General features: G+C 36.1%; 1 protein-coding gene across 3 annotated transcripts in view; it reads right to left on the reverse strand.

Moving 5' to 3' along the window:
* GRAMD1C (GRAM domain containing 1C) overlaps positions 1-24,519 on the reverse strand; it is a 100,599-nt gene that overhangs the window by 57,855 nt on the left and 18,225 nt on the right. For 2 of the 3 annotated variants that reach the window (XM_036851719.1, XM_036851718.1), the window contains exons 2-4: positions 19,109-19,193; positions 1,059-1,162; positions 370-465 (exon numbers count right to left, since the gene is read on the reverse strand). In XM_036851719.1, coding sequence (XP_036707614.1) covers positions 370-465; positions 1,059-1,162; positions 19,109-19,193 — 285 coding nt within the window. Of the gene's footprint in view, positions 1-369; positions 466-1,058; positions 1,163-17,651; positions 17,673-19,108; positions 19,194-24,519 lie in introns of those variants that run through there. The other variant, XM_036851721.1, reaches the window with a different exon arrangement.

The following is a 24,519-nucleotide window of genomic DNA, read 5'->3' on the forward strand; positions in this document are numbered from 1 at the left end:
AATCTCTGTTCACTCTGGTTTTTATTAGTTGCTATTGTGCAGGTATTATTGACCAAGCCACGATCATGGAATTATAGGGTATTTAGAAATAATAAGGATATTTGCTAAGGCTTACTCTACCTACCTCTTATAATGAAGAAATGAAAAATATGGGAGAAAGTTCTCTGTAAACTATAAACTGCAAAAAATTTTAGCAGTCATTTAAAGTTAGGCACCAATAAGTATTTAAGTATACAGAAATCTAGTATTAAATACTATTAAATATTCCTAACTCCAAGAAGAATTGCTTACATTCCCAACATTGATGATCAGTATGAGGCAGATTTTCTCCACATTATGTTACAAGGCAAAGGTAGAAAAGTTTTTCACCTTTTCACCCTCTGTAAAGATCTGGATAGCATTTGGGATGAGTCGAGCGGTCTTCTCCTTGGTCATAAAGGTTATGTTCTTTAAAGCAATAGAAATCTAAACACACAAAAAAGAATAAAAAATTGCAAAACGAATTTCTCAGAAACATACACAACACAAAATACCAAGTATTACATCAATCTAGTCCAGAATATTCAGGTGAAAAACCTAAAGGAGTTAATAAGCACATGCCCGCATTCTCTGAGATAAACACGGTGAACAGATATTCTTCCCTTCAGCAATTTCCTCCATCAGCTCCTATACCTAATATTAGGATAAAGTGTGAAAAGACACATGGGTATTTATGTTCCATATTAACACACACACACACACACAAATACACACAAAAAATTCAGACAGTCTGTCACATAAGACATGCTTTTGGCAGCCAAAAGGAGGTATGTTCAAGCTGTTTTCAACCTGAAATCTCTTCTCCCAAATATATTAAATATATACAAATGGAGCTCAATGTATTAAGAAAAATATATTACACACTTATACTACACATAAATATACTTAGATGTATACAAGTATAGATAAATACATGTAACTTACTTTGAAATCTAAAGTACATTGTTTTCAGAAGGACTGTATACATTTCTATCTCTGCAACTATTTGTATCAGCAAATCAAATGAAAATACATCTTACTGTAGTTTCCCATCTGAAGATGTTGCTATAGAAACATAGCCAGTTTTCTGAAAGGTATAGTCGTCCCTGAAGCAAAATGTCCCTCTGAAGAGCACAAGCATAATCTACATTAAAAAAATAATAATAATAAGGAACAGCTTAGTAACAAAAAAATGTGGCAACTTCATAAATCTTATACTACTTGAACACATGGAAAGTCATCACTTTGCTCATTAGTTCATTCATTCATTCATTCATTCACTTACTCCTATATTTTGGGCACCACACAGCAGATATTTTGCTAGTCACTAGGGTTACCAGAAATGGACCTTGCCCTCATGGAACACTGTCTAGAGGGGAAGGCATACAATAAACAAACAGAAAAATAAGTATAATGACCAAAGTGTGGAGAAAGCTGAGAGCATATAGCAAGGGGTATACAGGTATGGGGGAGGGGGCAGGGAGAGTATACATGGAAAAGTTCTCCAGGAAAAGTACTCTATAAACTGAGATCTGAAGATCAACAAAGGGTCAGCAGGAACATGAGGGAACAGCATGTGCAAAGGCCCTGTGGTAGAAAGAAACAACATCTTTGAGCAACTATACAAAGATCTCTTGCCAGAGAAGCTGGAGAAGCTAGCTCATGTAAGGTCTCACAGGCCATGGCAGAGTGTGGATTTTATGAAAAGCCATCGATGAGTTTTAAGTGGGAGGGATATGATCAGATGTATGTTATTAAAGACCACTTTATTCACACTGTGAGTATGGATTCAGATAAATCAGTTGGAAATCCAGGGGGGAACTGATGGTGGCTCAGACCAAAAGATGACAGTACTAGAGAAAGAAGTAGTTAGATTCAGAGATATTTAAGGGGTAGTACTGATGGGGAATTGGTAACTAATTAGATGTTGGATGAGGGTGAGTGAGGGAGCAAGGATGACTCTAAAAATTGTATACATTTTAAGTTTAGTTTCAAGTTTGATCCTCTCTACCTCAGCACTAAAATCCAGCAAAATCGAACAGAAGCAAGAAAAACTACGATCCTGCAGCCTGTGGACCAAAAACCACAGTTACAGAAAGATAGAGAAGATGAAAAGGCAGAGGGCTATGTACCAGATGAAGGAACAAGAAAAAACCCCGGAAAAACAACTAAATGAAGTGGAGATAGGCAACCTTCCAGAAAAAGAATTCAGAATAATGATAGTGAAGATGATCCAGGACCTCGGAATAAGAATGGAGGCAAAGATTGAGAAGATGCAAGAAATGATTAACAAAGACCTAGAAGAATTAAAGAACAAACAAACAGAGATCACCAATACAATAACTGAAATGAAAACTACACTAGAAGGAATCAATAGCAGAATAACTGAGGCAGAAGAACGGATAAGTGACCTGGAAGACAGAATGGTGGAATTCACTGCTGCAGAACAGACTAAAGAAAAAAGAATGAAAAGAAATGAAGACAGCCTAAGAGACCTCTGGGACAACATTAAACGCAACAACATTCGCATTATAGGGGTCCCAGAAGGAGAAGAGAGAGAGAAAGGACCAGAGAAAATATTTGAAGAGATTATAGTCGAAAACTTCCCTAACATGGGAAAGGAAATAGCCACCCAAGTCCAGGAAGCGCAGAGAGTCCCATACAGAATAAACCCAAGGAGAAACACGCCGAGACACATAGTAATCAAAGTGGCAAAAATTAAAGACAAAGAAAAATTATTGAAAGCAGCAAGGGAAAAACGACAAATAACATACAAGGGAACTCCCATAAGGTTAACAGCTGATTTCTCAGCAGAAGCTCTGCAAGCCAGAAGGGAGTGGCATGATATACTTAAAGTGATGAAAGGGAAGAACCTACAACCAAGATTACTCTACCCGGCAAGGATCTCATTTAGATTTGATGGAGAAATCAAAAGCTTTGCAGACAAGCAAAAGCTAAGAGAATTCAGCACCACCAAACCAGCTCTACAACAAATGCTAAAGGAACTTCTCTAAGTGGGAAACACAAGAGAAGAAAAGGACCTACAAAAACAAACCCAAAACAATTAAGAAAATGGTCATAGGAACATACATATCGATAATTACCTTAAACGTGAATGGATTAAATGCCCCAACCAAAAGACATAGACTGGCTGAATGGATACAAAAACAAGACCCATATATATGCTGTCTACAAGAGACCCACTTTAGACCTAGGGACACATACAGACTGAAAGTGAGGGGATGGAAAAAGATATTCCATGCAAATGGAAATCAAAAGAGAGCTGGAGTAGCTATACTCATATCAGACAAAATAGACTTTAAAATAAAGAATGTTACAAGAGACAAGGAAGGACACTACATAATGATCCAGGGATCAATCCAAGAAGAAGATATAACAATTATAAATATATATGCACCCAACATAGGAGCACCTCAATACATAAGGCAACTGCTAACAGCTATAAAAGAGGAAATCGACAGTAACACAATAATAGTGGGGGACTTTAACACCTCACTTACACCAATGGACAGATCATCCAGAATGAAAATAAATAAGGAAACAGAAGCTTTAAATGACACAATAGACCAGATAGATTTAATTGATATATATAGGACATTCCATCCAAAAACAGCAGATTACACGTTCTTCTCAAGTGCGCACGGAACATTCTCCAGGATAGATCACATCTTGGGTCACAAATCAAGCCTCAGTAAATTTAAGAAAATTGAAATCATATCAAGCATCTTTTCTGACCACAACGCTATGAGATTAGAAATGAATTACAGGGAAAAAAACGTAAAAAGGACAAACACATGGAGGCTAAACAATACGTTACTAAATAACCAAGAGATCACTGAAGAAATCAAAGAGGAAATCAAAAAATACCTAGAGACAAATGACAATGAAAACACGACGACCCAAAACCTATGGGATGCAGCAAAAGCGGTTCTAAGAGGGAAGTTTATAGCTATACAAGCCTACCTAAAGAAACAAGAAAAATCTCAAGTAAACAATCTAACCTTACACCTAAAGAAACTAGAGAAAGAAGAACAAACAAAAGCCAAAGTTAGCAGAAGGAAAGAAATCATAAAGATCAGAGCAGAAATAAATGAAATAGAAACAAAGAAAACAATAGCAAAGATCAATAAAACTAAAAGTTGGTTCTTTGAGAAGATAAACAAAATTGATAAGCCATTAGCCAGACTCATCAAGAAAAAGAGGGAGAGGACTCAAATCAATAAAATCAGAAATGAAAAAGGAGAAGTTACAACAGACACCGCAGAAATACAAAGCATCCTAAGAGACTACTACAAGCAACTTTATGCCAATAAAATGGACAACCTGGAAGAAATGGACAAATTCTTAGAAAGGTATAACCTTCCCAGACTGAATCAGGAAGAAACAGAAAATATGAACAGACCAATCACAAGTAATGAAATTGAAACTGTGATTAAAAATCTTCCAACAAACAAAAGTCCAGGACCAGATGGCTTCACAGGTGAATTCTATCAAACATTTAGAGAAGAGCTAACACCCATCCTTCTCAAACTCTTCCAAAAAATTGCAGAGGAAGGAACACTCCCAAACTCATTCTATGAGGCCACCATCACCCTGATGCCAAAACCAGACAAAGACACTACAAAAAAAGAAAATTACAGACCAATATCACTGATGAATATAGATGCAAAAATCCTCAACAAAATACTAGCAAACAGAATCCAGCAACACATTAAAAGGATCATACACCACGATCAAGTGGGATTTATCCCAGGGATGCAAGGATTCTTCAATATACGCAAATCAATCAATGTGATACACCATATTAACAAATTTTAGAATAAAAACCATATGATCATCTCAATAGATGCAGAAAAAGCTTTTGACAAAATTCAACACCCATTTCTGATAAAAACTCTCCAGAAAGTGGGCATAGAGGGAACCTACCTCAACATAATAAAGGCCATATATGACAAACCCACAGCAAACATCATTCTCAATGTTGAAAAACTGAAAGCATTTCCTCTAAGATCAGGAACGAGACAAGGATGTCCACTCTCACCACTATTATTCAACATAGTTCTGGAAGTCCTAGCCACGGCAATCAGAGAAGAAAAAGAAATAAAAGGAATACAAATTGGAAAAGAAGAAGTAAAACTGTCACTGTTTGCAGATGACATGATACTATACATAGAGAATCCTAAAACTGCCACCAGAAAACTGCTAGAGCTAATTAATGAATATGGTAAAGTTGCAGGATACAAAATTAATGCACAGAAATCTATTGCATTCCTATACACTAATGATGAAAAATCTGAAAGAGAAATTATGGAAACACTCCCATTTACCATTGTAACAAAAAGAATAAAATACCTAGGAATAAACCTACCTAGGGAGATGAAAGACCTGTATGCAGAAAACTATAAGACACTGATGAAAGAAATTAAAGATGATACCAACAGATGGAGAGATATACCATGTTCTTGGATTGAAAGTATCAACATTGTGAAAATGAGTATACTACCCAAAGCAATCTACAGATTCAATGCAATCCCTATCAAATTACCAATGGCATTTTTTACGGAGCTAGAACAAATCATCTTAAAATTTGTATGGAGACACAAAAGACCCCGAATAGCCAAAGCAGTCTTGAGGGAAAAAAATGGAGCTGGAGGAATCAGACTCCCTGACTTCAGACTATACTACAAAGCTACAGTAATCAAGACAGTATGGTACTGGCACAAAAACAGAAACATAGATCAATGGAACAAGATAGAAAGCCCAGAGATTAACCCACGCACCTATGGTCAACTAATCTATGACAAAGGAGGCAAAGATATACAATGGAGAAAAGACAGTCTCTTCAATAAGTGGTGCTGGGAAAACTGGACAGCTACATGTAAAAGAATGAAATTAGAATACTCCCTAACACCATACACAAAAATAAACTCAAAATGGATTAGAGACCTAAATATAAGACTGGACACTATAAAACTCTTAGAGGAAAACATAGGAAGAACACTCTTTGACATAAATCACAGCAAGATCTTTTTTGATCCACCTCCTAGAGTAATGGAAATAAAAACAAAAATAAACAAATGGGACCTAATGAAACTTCAAAGCTTTTGCACAGCAAAGGAAACCATAAACAAGACGAAAAGACAACCCTCAGAATGGGAGAAAATATTTGCAAATGAATCAACGGACAAAGGATTAATCTCCAAAATATATAAACAGCTCATTCAGCTCAATATCAAAGAAACAAACACCCCAATCCAAAAATGGGCAGAAGACCTAAATAGACATTTCTCCAAAGAAGACATGCAGACGGCCACGAAGCACATGAAAAGATGCTCAACATCACTAATTATTAGAGAAATGCAAATCAAAACTACAATGAGGTATCACCTCACTCCTGTTAGAATGGGCATCATCAGAAAATCTACAAACAACAAATGCTGGAGAGGGTGTGGAGAAAAGGGAACCCTCTTGCACTGTTGGAGTGAATGTAAATTGATACAGCCACTATGGAGAACAATATGGAGGTTCCTTAAAAAACTAAAAATAGAATTACCATATGACCCAGCAATCCCACTACTGGGCATATACCCAGAGAAAACCGTAATTCAAAAAGACACGTGCACCCGAATGTTCATTGCAGCACTATTTACAATAGCCAGGTCATGGAAGCAACCTACATGCCCATCAACAGACGAATGGATAAAGAAGATGTGGTACATATATACAATGGAATATTACTCAGCCATAAAAAGGAACGAAATTGAGTCATTTGTTGAGACATGGATGGATCTAGAGACTGTCATACAGAGTGAAGTAAGTCAGAAAGAGAAAAACAAATATCGTATATTAATGCATGTATGCGGAACCTAGAAAAATGGTACAGATGAGCCAGTTTGCAGGGCAGAAGTTGAGACACAAATGTAGAGAATGGTCATATGGACACCAAGGGGGGAAAACTGCGGTGAGGTGGGGATGGTGGTGTGCTGAATTGGGCAATTGGGATTGACATGTATACACTGATGTGTATAAAACTGATGCCTAATAAGAACCTGCAGTATAAAAAAACAAACAAAACAACTAATACTAAACTTTCATTGGGTTATTTGTATGGAAATATGTTAATATAAATGTTTCAGACATTACATGAAATTTCTAAAAATCTTATATTTGTATTTGTATGGAAATATGTATGGAAATATGTTAATATAAATGTTTCAGACATTACATGAAATTTCTAAAAATCTTATATTTGTATTTGTATGGAAATATGTATGGAAATATGTTAATATAAATGTTTCAGACATTACATGAAATTTCTAAAAATCTTATATGTTCTGGTATAATGTTATAAGTAATAATCCTAGTTATTACTTTAAAATGTATATCTCAGAAATAACTAATTTTCTTGTCAACTGCATTATTATGAACTTTCATCAAATCTTTAACCGTGGTCATTTTTAAGTCTTTTGTCATTTACAGACAGTTCTGGGTGTACTCTGATGATTTTGCAAATATGTTCCTATAAAAGGGTTTCATCTTCAAGAAATTCATGGAAAAGACTCTGACAAGTACAGGTTTCTGGTAACTGACTGTACTGCTGAACTGAATGAATAAGCATTTTCAGAACTCTAATGAAAAACTGATGAACTCATAAAAGTGCTAACAAAAGATCAAGATGAAAAAAAAAATTAATTATATGGGACTGAGTGAACTGATGAGGATGAGTATAATTTTTGTGACTTTCTGTCTGAATTTAAAAAAAAAAAAAAAATCCCACAAGGACTCAGAGGCAAAGAATATACAAATCAATTTTCACTGCAAAGTAAAGGAGCTGTTACAGTGGAGGATTACTGGACTGAATGTCAATATTATGACATAGTATGAGTGTGTTTCATGTTTGGTAATTGCAACCATTGTTGCTTTTGTTGTGGTCATCCATGTACAATGCTTGGTGCCAGTCTATTTATGTCTTGTAAAAATAAAATACAGTGTGTGTGTGTGTGAATAAAAAAAAAAAAAAAAAATCCAGCAAAATCAAGAGTGCTCTGGTAAATGCCACTGCCTACAAGCAAGTTAATACCATGCCTCTAAGATTCAGACCTGTCTCTGTGACTAAAGTAAATAGCATTGCTAAATTATTAATAATATAAGATATAAAGAGCTGCTGTGAAGAGATTTAGTTTAATTGACAAATTTTAAAACTATATAAAGTGGTTAGCAATTTTAGGAAAAAGTTATTGAGGTTATGAACCTTAAAATATTTAAATTTGCTCGTGTTAAATTTCTAAGGAAATACTAAAAATAGAACAAAGGAATGCAGTCTTTCACAGTGCTTCCTTCAGCAAAACAAAACTGAGATGCCATCAAACCAAAAAGAAAAAAAAAATCCTAGTAAATAAGCAGATTAAGTTACTCATTTACTAGTATGCATCTCTAAAACAGGGACGGGGCTAAAGGTCACCTTGAAGTATCCTGAAATTTTTATCTAAAGCGTTGAAACACTTTATTAATTCGATGCTTCTCAAACATCAGATCAGAAATACCTGGTAAATTTATTAAAATAAAGATTGCTAGGCCCTTCCCTGAGTTTCTGATTAAATACATCTGGGCTGGGGGGAGAGTCGGCACATCTAGCAAGGCCCCAGGTGATGCCAACTTTGCTAGTCTGTGGACCACACTTTGAGAACCGCTGCACTATTTTACATTAACTCTATTCAAAGCTATGCTAACATTTTAACTTAAGACTAATTGATACAGATTGACAGATTTTTTCCAGTGGTTTTTAAAAACAGTCTCCCTAAAACAGGTGTGTTTTACTGTAGTAAACTTATACCTCATGAAAATTGATTTTTTGTAAGATGGTTTCCTAGCAATATATCCTAGGCAAGAAATGAAAAAAAAATTTTTTTTAATTTATTTTTTTTGGCTCTGTTGGGTCTTCATTGCTGCGCGTGGGCATTCTCTAGCTTCAGCGAGCGGGGGTTACTCTTTGTTGCGGTGCGCGGGCTTCTCACTGCGGTGGCTTCTCTTGTTTCGTAGCACGGGCTCTAGGCGTGTGGGCTTCAGTAGTTGTGGCGCGCGTGGGCTTAGTTGCTCCGCGGCATGTGGGATCTTCCCAGACCAGGGATCGAACCCGTGTCCCCTGCATTGGCAGGCGATTCTTAACCACTGTGCCACCAGGGAAGTCCCAGAAAAATTTTTTTAAAGAGCAAAGGGATTTTACTTTGTTTTTGCTCCCAATTTCCCTACTGATAAACAAACATGTACAACAATGAGCACTTCAGAAGGCAATATTCTACCTGACTTGAGTCATATTAACAATATGATTCATCTAGAATTGAATAAGAAAATAATGTTTTTCAAAAATTGTTTTATGGATTTTATAACTTTATCATTGGTTATTGGAAAGTTAGAATAAAATTAAGTAAATTAACCAAGCAACACAGTGAAACAGGAGAGAAGAGGGCACGGCGCAACCTTTAAAAGAATGACAGCCCAAGGACACGACATAAACTGATTAGAACCAAATAGGTCCAAGATGGCAGATGAGTCCGACTTCCACCAGACCTTGAGCCTCAGTATACGCTCATTGTAGCACATCAGCAAGCCAAATGACATACCCACAGGCACCATGACAGTTCCAAGGCCGACCATAAAGGTCAAAAAGTGGGTGGTGGCCCAATTCCTGGAAATCCCCACTCCTTCCCCAAAATAGCTGGAATACTCCTCCCACTCATTAGCCTATGAAATTACCCACCCCTATAAAACCTGACAACCCCATACCCTGGTGCCACTCTTGCCTTCTGAGATCCCAGACTCTGTCTGTGGAGTGTGTTTCTCTCTAAATAAATCCACTTCTTACCTATCACTTTGTCTCTCACTGAATTCTATCTGTGACAAGGCATCAAGGACCTGAGTTTCATTAAGTCCTGAGACCAGGTGCGTGATCTCAGTTAAAAGACCCTGGGTTTGAGTCCCAATCTGAGTTACAGTTTCAACAGGTCACTTTGATGTGTGCATTAACATCAACTTACTAGTTATTACATGATCAATTTCAGCACAATTGAATGGCTCTAACACTTAAAGATTTATTTTAATGACTATAATATAATAAAGGATACCATGGAAATATGTACAAAGTGTTATGGGAATACAGGTGGAGTGAATCAGCACTATATACTTCTGGAGTAAGCTTGCACAATAAGTAGTATACACATATTTAAATGAACAAGATGTACTATTTAATTTTACAGAATTTAGGCATATCTCCATAATGATGTTGAATTAAGAGAATGTGTTTTTAAACAATAATGTCAGGAAATATACATCCCAAAGTATTCTTTTCTAGCAGCAATCAGCTTTGGGAGCCCAAGAAAGCTGATATTGCTTAAGAAAGACTCTTTGGAACAACATTTTTAGGATTGATTTCAGATTTAGTACGTAAACAACAAAAGATAACCATTCTCATTTTTTATACTTTACATTTTTTTTTTTTGGTTTTTTTCCCCTCCTTTGCTTTTTACCTGAGAAAACTGTAAGGGTAGATACAAACTGAAGAAGAAAAAAAATTAATTTTCCCTTGTGAAAAAGGGAAAGAGACCGCCCCCCAACCCCTTAGAGCATTTTCTTTAGAAAGCTTATAAATTCTTTCTCTGCACCTGTGAGACGTGAATCTTTTTAAAAGTAAAATAAGGGCTTCCCTGGTGGCGCAGTGGTTAAAAATCCACCTGCCAATTCAGGGGACACGGGTCCGGGAAGATCCCACATGCCGCAGAGCAACTAAGCCCGTGTGCCACAACTACTGAGCCTGCACTCTAGAGCCTGCGAGCCACAACTACTGAGCCCGTGTGCCGCAACTACTGAAGCCCACGCGCCTAGAGCCCGTGCTCTGCAACAAGAGAAGCCACCGCAATGAGAAGCCCGCGCACCACAATGGAGAGTAGGCCCCACTCACCGCAACTAGAGAAAGCCCGCACACAGCAACAAAGACCCAACGCAGCCAAAAACAAAATAAATAAAAATAAAATTTTTTAAAAAAGTAAAATAAGTCTCTTGCCAGTTTTATAACCCAGGAATGTTTTCTCCAGGACCTGGGAGCCATCTCTTTCACATGTAAACATCAGGGAAGATAAGACCCCATCTCCCAGTTTCTGTGAGTGGGTAGGAGCCTAATTTCGGTGGGTGCCTTGATCCAAGTTGCAAAACTAACTCTTATCTTTAAGAAGTGAGTTTATTTTTCCTTCAGATAAAGCCAAGTAGCTAACACAGCCACCCCAATTACCAGATGAATTTAGGATGAACTGATGTCACATATGGTGCTATCAAGTCCTCTTACTTGAGGACTAGTTATCATTTTTTTTTGGAAATTTATTTATTTGTTTGTTTTTATTTACTGGCTGTGTTGGGTCTGTGTTGCTCCGTGTGGGCTTTCTCTAGTTGTGGTGAACGGGGGTTACTCTTCATTGTGGCGCGCAGGCTTCTCATCGTGGCTTCTCTTGTTGCAGAGCACGGGCTCCAGGCACGCAGGCTTCAGTAGTTGTGGCACGCAGGCTGAGTAGTTGTGGCTTGCAAGCTTTAAAACACAGGCTCAGTAGTTGTGGCACACGGGCTTAGTTGCTCAATGGCCTGTGGGATCTTCCCGGGCCAGGGCTCGATCCCGTGTCCCTTGCACTGGCAGGCAGATTCTTAACCACTGCGCCACCAGGGAAGCCCAGGACTAGTTATCATTTATCTTTAGAACATGTAATGGTTGTACCTGCCTGCCTATATAAAAGGGTGAGATTTCTTTCTGCCTTCACAATGTCTTTTGCAGATTGCCTGTGATGCACATCACATTCTACTTTAATGTTTATTCAATAATAAAACCAAGTGTTTTCTTTCTCTTTTACTTTTGTGGAGAGGTTTTCTGCGGTGGTAGGATATTTTGTTTTTAATTATATTTTCCCAACACAACATTTTCCAGCATGAAAATCTGCCTTGTTCACTCATTTAATCAGAGAAGTTAAAAAATGTTTTAAGCAATGACATCACTGAAGAAAGCATTCTCCCAAGGTGAATACATTCAAATCAACAAACATATTTAGCAGTGTAAATATTGTTATTTTAGTACAAAACTAGTACATAGAACTTCCGGTCTAAGTTGACACGTGTCTACTTCCCCTCTTGCTCCAAAATTCCTTTGAAATGACAGGGAAGACATATGAAAGAGATTAAATTCGTAACAATGCTGAGGGGTGGGTATAAAAACTAGAAGTTTTGATAAATTTTAGAAGACAAAAAGTGGATACAAATGTATAAACCACAGTGTAGAGAAAGCCTCAGCTCAAAAAATATACGGGAAGGCTGCAGCAGAGATAACAGCCACTCTTCCCTATGCCACCCCAGAGAGACTTCACACTTAGAATCACCAGGTACAAAGAGGGATAGCTAGAACAGGGACAGATATCAAATAACTGCCTGGTGAACTCCCTATGGTAGAGGTCAGCCACAGTCACCCACATCTTCCAACACAGCGGAGTTGCTATAGCTTTGCAGCTGCGTCATCATTTGGTGTTGTCAGTTGTTTTGTTTTTGTTTTGTTTTTTAATTTAATTTAATTTTTTAATAGTTTTTATTTATTTATTTATTTTTGGCTGCGTCAGGTCTCAGTTGCGGCACATGGGATCTTTTGTTGAGGCACGCAGGCTCTTCCTTGTGGTGCTCGGGCTTCTCTCTAGCTGTGGCATGCAACAACTCTCTCTCTAGTTGTGGTGCGTGGGCTCCAGGGCACTTGGGCTCTCTTGTTGAGGTGCGTGGGCTCGGTAGTTGTGGTACGTGGGCTTAGTTGCCCCAAGGCATGCGGGATCTTAGTTCCCTGACCAGGGATCGAACCCACGTCCCCTGCATTGGAAGGTGGATTCTTCACCACTGGACCACCAGGGAAGTCCCTGTTTTTAATTTTAGTAAGACTATTAGCTATGTTGTTTATTTAATTGTGCTTTTAATTTGTATTTCCCTACGACAAATGATAGTGTGCAATTTTTAATATGCTTATTTGCTATCCATATATCTCCTTTGGTAAAGCATCTGCCCATTTTTTAATTGGGTTGTTTGTGTTCTTACTGTTAACTTTTAAGAATAGTTTCTATTCTGGATAGAAGTGTTTCTTTAAAAAGAAAAAATCAGATATGTGATTAACAACTGTTTTCTCCCTGTGTCTTATATTTTCACTCTCTAAAAAGTATCTTTTGCAGAGCAAAAAAAGTACAATTTATCAATTCTTTTCTTGTATGAATCATGCTATTGGTATTACATCTAAGAATTCACCATCAAATCCGAGTTCATAGAGATTTCCCCTAGAAAAACCCAGATGTTTTCTTCTAGAAGTTCTACAATTTTACATTTTACATTTAGTTCTATGATCCATTTTGAGGTAATTTCTGTAAAAAGTGTAAGGTAGGCATCAAGGTTCGCTTTTCTGCATATGGATGTCTAATTGTTCCAGCACCATTTGTTGAAAAGACTAACTTTTCTCCATTGAATTGCCTTTGCACCTTTGTCAAAAATCAGTTCACAATATTTGTATGAATTTATATCTGGGCTTTTTTCTGTTCCATTTATCTAAATGTCTATCCTTTTGCAAATCTCAGACTTTCTTGATTACTGTAGTTTCATAATAAGTCTTGAAATTGAGTAATGTGTATCTTCCAGCTTTGTTCTTCTTTTTCAGAATTATTTTGGCTATTGTAATTCCTTTGTTTTTCTGTATAAATTTTAGAATCAGTTTGTCATTTTACTCATCTATGAAAAAGCTTGCTGGGATTTTTCATTGAGATCTTAACAATATTGAGTCTTTCAATCTATAAACATTTATTTAGACTTCTTTTGTCAATGTGTTACAGCGTCAGCATACAGAGCCTGCATATGTGTTAGATTTATACCTAAGTGCTTCATTATTGGGAAGTTCTGATGTAAATGGTATTTTTAAAATGCAATTCCAATTGTTCTTTGCTAGTACATATAAATATGACTCTTTCTTTTACCTTCAAATGACTTTCAATCCTGAGACCTTACTAAATTCACTCATTAAATCTAGAAGTTTTTTGTAGATTATCTGAGATTTTCTACATGAATAATCATGTCTATTGGCAATAAAGTTAGGTTTTTTTCCTGTTCTTCTAATGTATATGCCTTTTATTTCCTTTTCAAGTCTAATGCACTCATTGTACTTACAACTTCTAGTACAATGTTGAGTAGGAGTAGTGAGAGAGGACATCTTTGCCTAGCTTCTAATTTTAAGTGGAAGGCATTCACTCTCTCATCATTAAGTATGATGTTAGCTGTAGGTTTTTCATAGCTACTTCTAAGGAGATTGAAGTTCTATCCTTAACTTGCTGAGAGATTTCTTATGAATGAATGTTGGATTTTGTCAAACACTTTTTCTGCATCTACTGAGACGATCACATGGTTTTCCATATTTGGTCTGTTAAGATGATAAATTTCATTGATTTTTTTTTTAAGTGTTTAACCAGCCTTGCATTCCTGGAATGAACCTCACTTGGTCATAATCCATAATCCCTTTTATAAATGCTGAATTTCATTTGCTAATATTTTGTTTCAACTTTTTATTTCTATGTTCATGACAGATATTGGTCTTTTCTTGGAATGTTTCTGTCTGGTTTTGGTATTTTGGTAATACTAGACTCATAAAATGAGTTGGGAAGTGATCCTTCTTATTTTCTGGAATGGATGATACTATTTCTTCTATTAATGGTTGATAGAATTTACCACTGACACTATCTAGACCAAGTTTTCTTTTTATGGAAGGTTCTTAACTACAAATTCAATTTCTTTACTAGGTATAGGACTATTCCAGCTATACGTTTCTTCTTGTGTGATGTTTGGTAGTTTGTATTTTTCAAAGAATTAGTCTATTTTATCTAAATTACTGCATTATGGGCATAGAGTTGTTCATAGTATTTCCTTATTATCCTTTTACTATCCATGGGATCAGTAGTGATGGCCCCTTTTCCATTCCTGATATTGGTAATATGTGTCATCTATCATTTTTCTTGGTCAACCAAGCTCCCAGTCTCTCAATTTTATTCATCTTTTCAGAGAACCAGCTTTTGCTTCATTGTTTTTCTCTATTTTTAATTTCATTAATTTATGCTCTGGTCTTTATCATTTCTTTCCCTTTGTTTGCTTTAGGTTTAATTTCCTCTTCTATTATAGATTTATTAGGTGTAAGCTTAGGTTACTGATTTTACTTCCTTTTTGTTTTTTAATATATTCATTTAACACTATACATTTCCTCTATATACTTACTTTAGATCAATCCCACAAACTGTTATTTTCATTTAGTTCAACTGTATTTCACACTGTTAAATTATTCTGATTCTTACAACTCGTTGCACCCTGAAACACTGTGATACTCCTTTCTTCTGGATCTTCACACATTATTTGACCTTTTCTTCTGAAGTTTTTTACTGGATTTTCTTCTTCTACTGCTGCCATGATTCTTCTGTTAGTGTTCTTTTAACTCTGTATGTTATCTGTGGTTGAGCTCATCTATTCTCCTGATTTTAAGTGACATTGATATTCATTTACTCAGTCATTCCTCTATCCATCAACCATCCATTCAATCATTGAGCACCCATTATTATAAGTCGAGTACTGACCTTGGTATCAGAGTTACAATAGCAAATAATATAGATAATGGTTATGTAAATATATGATAGAGAAAAGTGCAAGGCATTTAGGGGAACACAGAGTGGAGGCATCTATCCAGAGGTGATATTTAAAGTAACAGCACTGATCACCAACCATAGTGTTGGATCAGAGTTCTACAGGGACCTTTCTATGTCAGATATAAAACCTTTCATTGCTGGATCACGGGAAGGCCCTGGGAATCCTAGAAGAGAAGCCAGGAGAGCTAAGGTATGAGGAGTCACTTGGGGGGCTAAAGGCAGTGGCTATTTACCAGTCAATGTTTCAGTATTTTAACTACTACTACTGTTACTCTGGTGAGCAGTAGCTGAATACGAGAGCTGTACCAGCCCAGTCAAATTTACAGTAAAGGCATTCCTAAATGAGAAATATACAAATAAAATATATATGTAAATATATATAATACATAAATATATATTTAAAAATATATAGACAAAAGATAGCCAGGTACAGAGGAGGGAAACAGTTCTAGGCAAACTGAAGTAAAAAGGCCTGAAAACAAAAGGAAATGACTTATCTAAAGAAGGTTGCCTTCAGAAGGCTAGAGACTGAAGGGACCTTGATGAAGGATGAGGGACGAGAGGATATTTAACATATATCAAAGGCCACGTAAGTCAGGCAGTCAAGCTTTATTCTAAGCTCATTGGAATACTATCCATGAAGGGTTTTAATCTGATCAGATCTGCATCTTAGAAAAACCACTATAACTACAGTATTGAATAGATTGAAGGCACATAAGAATAGGGGAGAGACAAGTTAGAAGGTTACTGTGGTGTACACTAAATCTTTATTTCCAGATAATATTTATATTATATATACACACATATATATGTATATATATATATATTTTTTTTTTAGTTGTCTTGGCAACTCAACCTCAACATGCCCAAAATTAAAATACTTGCCTTCCTCCAACATGTTACGTCTTCCTTTGTACCACTTCTGTACCTTGTTAAAACTGTTCATATCACCCTGAATCATACTGATTTGTTTATATGTGTTTGCTCTCCCACCACACTCCAAGTTCTTCAGAAACAGCATGGTGTGTGGCACATACTGAGTACTAATAAATATTTATTGAACTAGCCTATAAAGTATAATATTGTGGATTTGAAATGACAATGAGTTGTTTTTTAAAATAAAAGTTTAAATTAAATTTAAGATTCTCTGTTTCAGAAGACAGTGATCCAATATGTGGTTAAATCTAAGAACTTAAAGCGATTTGTACAGAACGATACCAATTAGATATTTTAATTTGTATAGATATGTGTGTCATTGACATTATTTCCAGATAGTACAATTATTGGTGGTTTTAGATTTCTACTTTGTAAATGCCTGTATTTTCCAAATTTTATACAATGAACAAGTTTATTATAGCAGTGAGGAAAAACACAAAAAATGTAAATTTTTGAAAGCAAATATACATACTGAAAGATATCCACAAAATATTAAGCAAAATTACATATAGGTGGTAGGATCACCAATGATTTTCAATTTTTTCTTTACACATTTCTGTATGGCTTTAATGCTTTATAGTGAGTATATATCACTGTATTATCAGATTAATTTCTTTCAATAAAGCAATGATGAGTATAAAATATTTTATAAAGGTTTCCATGAAAAGTATTTGATTTCAAGTGACAAAACTGGCAAGACACATTTGCAACAACATGTGAAAAATATCTAATTTTTTTTAACATCTAACAAGCTATTACAAGAAAAAGACAAATAACTGCTAGAAAAATGGGCAAAGTTTATGAAAAGAAAGGTTCACAGAAAAATACAAATGATTTATAGATGTTCAACCTCCCTCATAATTAAAGAAATGCATATTTAAATACAATTTCTATCTACCAAATTTTGCTAAAGCAAAGTTCCTGAGGTGTGGCACAACAGATACTTACATACACTGTTGATGAGAATGAATATTGGTGTAGCCTTTTTGGAGGATAACTTGGTAACAGTATAAACCTTTTAAATGCTCATTACCTTTTAGTCACAATTCCACTTCAAGGAATTTAACCTACAATACATGTGGCACATACGTGCCAAAACAAATGAACATGAAGGTTCAATGTAGCATTAGTGGTAATAGCAAAAGACAGGAAGCAATCAAAATGCCCATCAGTAGGGGATTTATTAAACAAATTATGGTACAAAATTCATTCAGTTGACTGCTAGGCAGCCATTAAAAGAATGAAGTGGATCCATAAGTAGTGCTAATAGAGCTCTAAACAAGACTGAAAACAGTAAGCACAGTGTGCTCCCATTTAAGTTCTCTTAGGAATATATTCCTCTTGATATACATACAGAAAATTTCTGGAAATATACATAAGAAATTGCTAAAAGTGGTTATCACCCAGGAAGAAGGTCAGAGTGGTCTTGGGTGAAATGATCTTTCACTTTTTTACCATACACTCTATTATCGTGAGACTATATTACATTCCAATCTTTTTAAAAATTGTTTTGATTCATTTCTTTGATATTTAAAGAACTAAGCTGAACTTTCTAGAAATTCAGTTACATTGAATTGAATATTAACCAACAGCACCAGAAATCTGAGAAATTCCTATGAATAAATGGTTTAAGTGAAATATGTACTAAAACTAAAGCCAACTTCAGTATTTTGATGGTAAAGAATCTATATTATACTTATAGCAAAAATAAAGCACTTTTGTAAGTACTATGACTAAATTTTTCCTCTTAAGGCCTATTTCAAAAAAAACTACCTGAAAGACTATATGAATAATGATAAAGCCCTAAAAGTTTTTATAAAATTGCTCTATAATCTGCTAAGGAGCACCTTTTTCTGAGGAACAGTAATATATACTGAACATCAAATTTAAATTTTCCCTACAAAACCATATGAAACAAGCACCAGAAGAAACTGACAAATCATTTCCTCTTAGGTCTATTTTTTAGCGAGTATAACTGACCCTTGAATAACATGGGTTTGAACTGTGTGGGTGGACTTAAATGCAGATTTTTTTTAATAGTAAATACTACAGTACTACAAGATCTGTGGTTGGGTGAATCTATGGATGCAGAACCACAGACACAGAGGGACAGCGGATATGAAGGGCTGACTGTAAGTTATACGTGGATTTTTGACTCTGCAGAGTCAGCGCTCCTAACTCCTTCAATGTTCAAGGGTCAATTGTACTTCATACTGCAGAAATCACTCCTCCCTGAATTACAACTTAGTTTTACATTGTTTAATTACAGATGATAAGATGCTGCTTATCTCGAAAAATAGTTTCTATGTAGCATAAAGGCTTAAATTTTCTACAAATATTGTCACTCAGCAGCTCTACTTTGATGAGGTAGTAAAAGGGTTTTTTGTAACCTCCTGGTTTTTTACCTGCTATCAGCTTCTCTGTTTCAGGTAGATGTGTGAACTGTCTTTTATACTCCTCATTCCTGTCTTTATAGGCAGAACTTGAAATCTGCAACAATAAAAAAATTAATTCTCTGTTTAATTATAATCATCATTAAATGAACTGTAGTATCTTAGAAAATAAAATTAAAATGGACTTTAAAATCATACACTTTTTATGCAATATTTTTGTATGTCTTTATATGAAAAACCACATAAACATTTCAAAAAACACCAAAAGGAAGCAAAGGATGCTTCCAGGATGATGAAGTGAGGACTTTGGCAAATCCTGTCTGCAAAGTCAAATATATAGCTGGGAAAAAAAACACAAAAAACAACTGTCAAAAACAATCATCTCAAATGATTGGAAATTGACTAAAGGCATACAATAAATGGAGAAATATTTTCTCAGGAAAATCTACTGAACCTGGGTATGAGCATCAGAAGTCTGTGGCACTCATTCCTGGGCCTGCTCCCATTACTCTTCCTCCCCCGCAAGTTAAGTCAGTGTAGTACTTCTACAAAGGTGGAACAGGCCATGAAAACTAGCAGCGATGCTGACAGAGCAGGACTCAGTTGATTCAGAGTGGAAAGCAGAACACCTATCCCAGAAGTGAAAGGAAAAATTCTGAAGCTATCCAAGTGCATGGAGGTTGAAGTCCGAGTTAGGACAACAAACAAGCAGACTGTCAGATCAGTAGGAGGTGTAACAGAGACATCTTAGAAGAGAGACAGCCACAGATGAACTTGATAAATTCTCCATGTAATCCTAAATAAACAGGGACTACACGCATGTGTAACAGAGAATGGAGAAATCCCAAACTATCCACACATTCCAGGATGGAGATACAAGAAGTCTCAGTGGAACATTAAAACTGGGACAAACTTAAAAATGATCTGAATTTTGAATGCACTACCCAACCTATACACAGATTTGTCAGCAGAAGGGAAAAGCCTTACTGGCTCTCTGTCTTTGAGCACAATTTCTGACCAATGATTGGCTGATATAAGGGGTGACACCAGAAACCAGCCTTAAAAATAAAACAACAACAATAATAATAAACTGAGCAAAGACATTTGCTGCCACATACCACAGGACAAACATATTTCACAGATTTACTCTAGGCAACTTACTAAACAGAAATTAGCAATGACAAGCCTTAGGGGTAGAAAGGATGCAATCAGAATCCACAGCTGCTACAGTATGTTATCTATATTGTACAATTTTCTTTTTTTTAATTAATTTTATTTATTTACTTATTTATTTATGACTGTGTTGGGTCTTCATTGCTGCGTGGGCTTTCTCTAGTTGCGGCGAGCGGGGGCTACTCTTCTTTGAGGTGTGCGGGCTTCTCATTGCAGTGGCTTCTCTTGTTGTGGAGCATGGGCTCTAGACGCATGGGCTTCAGTAGTTGTGGCTTGCAGGCTCTAGAGCGCAGGCTCAGTAGTTGTGGCGCACGGGCTTAGTTGCTCCGTGGCATGTGGGATCTTCCCAGACCAGGGGTTGAACCCGTGTCCCCTGCATTGGCAGGCGATTCTTAACCACTGCACCACCAGGGAAGTCCCTATGTTGTCCAATTTTCAAAAAACTTATGAAACATGAAAAGAAATAGAAAAATGTGACTCATAATAAGAAAAAAAAAAGCAGGCAATAGAGTCTTTCATGGTTCCCAGATACTGCATTTAGCAAAGACATCAAAGCACTTATTTAAAATATTTTCGGGGCTTCCCTGGTGGCGCAGTGGTTAAGAATCCGCCTGCCAATGCAGGGGACACCGGTTCGAGCCCTGGTCTGGGAAGATCCCACATGCCACGGAGCAGCTGGGCCCGTGAGCCACAGTCACTGAGCCTGCGCGTCTGGAGCCTGTGCTCCGCGACAAGAGAGGCCGCGATAGTGAGAGGCCTGCGCACTGCGATGAAGAGTGGCCCCCACTTGCCACAAATGGAGAAAGCCCTCGCACAGAAACGAAGACCCAAGACAGCCATAAATAAATAAATAAATAAAATTTAAAAAAAAAAAAAATATTTTCAAAGAACTAATGAGAAGAAAAAGAGGGAGAGGACTCAAATCAATAAAATTAGAAATGAAAAAGGAGAAGTTACAACAGACACTGCAGAAATACAAAGCATCCTAAGAGACTACTACAAGCAACTCTATGCCAATAAAATGGACAACCTGGAAGAAGTGGACAAATTCTTAGAAAGGTATAACCTTCCAAGACTGAACCAGGAAGAAATAGAAAATATGAACAGACCAATCACAAGTAATGAAATTGAAACTGTGATTAAAAATCTTCCAACAAACAAAAGTCCAGGACCAGATGGCTTCACAGGTGAATTCTATCAAACATGTAGAGAAGAGCTAACACCCATCCTTCTCAAACTCTTCCAAAAAAGTGCAGAGGAAGGAACACCCCCTAACTCATTCTACGAGGCCACCATCACCCTGATACCAAAACCAAACAAAGATACTACAAAAAAAGAAAATTACAGACTAATATCACTGATGAATATAGATGCAAAAATCCTCAACAAAATACTAGGAAACAGAATCCAACAACACATTAAAAGGATCATACACCATGATCAAGTGAGGTTTATCCCAGGGATGCAAGGATTCTTCAATATACGCAAATCAATCAATGTGATACACCATATTAACAAACTGAAGAATAAAAACCATATGATCATCTCAATAGATGCAGAAAAAGCTTTTGACAAAATTCAACAACCATTTATGATAAAAACTCTTCAGAAAGTGGGCAAAGAGGGAACCTACCTCAACATAATAAAGGCCATATATGACAAACCCACAGCAAACATCATTCTCAATGGTGAAAAACTGAAAGCATTTCCTATAAGATCAGGAACAAGACAAGGATGTCCACTCTCACCATTATTATTCAACATAGTTTTGGAAGTCCTAGCCACGGCAATCAGAGTGGTTAAGACTCAGCACTCTCCCTGCCAGGGCCCCGGGTTCCATCCCTGGTCGGGGAACAAAGATCCCACAAGCCGCGCAGTGTGTCAAATGTATATATATATATATATATATATATATATATATATATATATATATAGTGAAGTATATATGAAAATATATATATATATTTTAAAGTAACCATCCTTGAAGGTCCCAATTTCTTCTTTCTCTAAAATCATTTTCAAAAAGTAACAATCTTCTCATTCTAAGTAATTCCAACACTTTTGGTGCATATTTATACATGTCAATACAGTAAAATTCAATAAACTAGCATCTTATAGTCCAAAAATCCTAATGGCTGGCACCAGCTAGTCAAAAATGATCTGGAGAGTCTCACTGATTAGTATCTATGGCACACTGCATACACTCATAAGCAGATTTTTAAAGCAGTTTTGATAGCAGATTGGAATAAGAGAAAGTGTAAAAATTAAGAGTAAATTAACTTGGTACATTAGTCATAAAAGACTAGATTGTACTGTAGTAATCAGCAACCCCCAAATCTCAGTGCTTAGAAGAACAATAGTTTATTTCCCATTTAAACATAAATGAACAATGTGGGTTGGCAAAAGGCTTAGTTCCACACTGTCCTAACACAGGGACATACGCTAATAAAGGCTCCACCATCCAGGGACAGGAACATGGCAAAGAGTGTACTAACTCTAACAGCTTCCCCCTAGAAATGACACACATCATTTTCTTCACATTTCATTGACAAAAAAATAGTCACATGGCTACACTTAATTCAGGAACATGGAGAAACAAATATCTATCATGGGCCCAGAAGGAAATGAAACAAAAATCCTGATGAACAGAATGAATGATTATTTAAGATTACTGAATGGGCTAAATCAAGAATTACTGTACTACTAGAGAGGCAATGAATCTCTTCAGAGAGCCCATTTCTACCCATTCAATGCAGAAGAAAATAGTCATTTAGAGTTCCATGCCAACAAGGCACTCACTTTTTAAAATGGAAATATAATTCACATACCATAAAATTCACCCTTTTACAATATACAATTCAGTGTGTTTTGGTATAGTCACAAAGCTGTGCCACTATCACCATTATCTAATTCCAAAAACTTTTATCATTCCCAAAAGAAACCCTATACCAATTAGCAGTCATTCCCCACTTGCCCCTCCACCCAGCCCCTATCAACCACTAATTTACTTTCTGTCTCTATAGATTTGCTTATTCTGGGAATTTCATATAAACAGAACCATGCAATATTGTGGTCTTTGTGTCTGTCTTCTATCACTTAGCATAATGTATTCAAGGTTCATCCATATTGTAGCATGAAACATTACAACATTTCAGTTTATGGATATTATTCCACTTTATGAATATATAATACCACATTTTATCTATGTATTCATCAGTTGATGGACATTAGTGTTGTTTCCATTTTTTGGCTATTATGAATACTGCCACTATGAACATGGATGTACAAATTTTTGTGTGAATATGTTTCAGTTCTCTTGGGTATATACCCAAGAGTCGAATTGATGGCTTACATGGTAACTCTATGTTTAACATTTTGAGGAACTGCCAAACTATTTTCCAAATTGGTTGCACCATTTTACATTCCCACAAGCAATGCATGAGGGTTCCTATTTCTCCACATACTCGCCAGCACCTAACATCTGTCTTTTTCATTACAGTCATCCTAGAGGGTGTGAAACGGTATCTGATTGTAGTTTTGATTTATGTTTAGATAATGATGATTGATGTTGAACATCTTTTCCTGTGCTTATTCACCATTTGCGTATCTTTGGAGAAATGTCTATTCACATTTTAATTATTATTTGTGTTTTTATTATTCAGCTATGAGTTCTTTATATATTCCAGTATAAGTCCCTTATCAGATATTTGATCTGCAAATATATTCTCACATTCTGTGAGTTGTCTTTTCATTTTCTTAATGGACTCCTTGAATCACAAAAGTTTATAACTTTGATGAAGTCTAACTTATCTATTTTTTTTTTTTGCCCCTTGAGCTTTGTATCATATCTAAGAAATTATTGCCTAATCCAAAGGTCATGAAGATTTACACCTATGTTTTCTTCTAAAAGTTTTACAATTTTTATTCTTACATTTAGGTCTATGATCCATTTTGAATTAGTTTTGTATTCAGTATGAAATAGGGGGTCCAAATTCATTCCTTTGTATGTGGATATCTAGTTGTCCCAGAATGATCTGTTGAAAAGACTATTTCCCTCAATGAATTGTTTTGGCACCCTTGTCAAAAGTCAACTGACCATAAATGTGAGAGTTTATTTCTAGACTCTATTCTATTCTATTAATCTATGTGTCTAGCCTTATATCAGGGCCACATTGTCTTGATTACTGTAGCTTTGTAGTAAGTTTTGAAATTAGGATGTTTATATTTTCCAACTTCACTCTTTTTCAAGA

This window comes from Balaenoptera musculus, chromosome 4 (assembly GCF_009873245.2).
Source record: "Balaenoptera musculus isolate JJ_BM4_2016_0621 chromosome 4, mBalMus1.pri.v3, whole genome shotgun sequence".
NCBI lineage: Eukaryota > Metazoa > Chordata > Mammalia > Artiodactyla > Balaenopteridae > Balaenoptera > Balaenoptera musculus.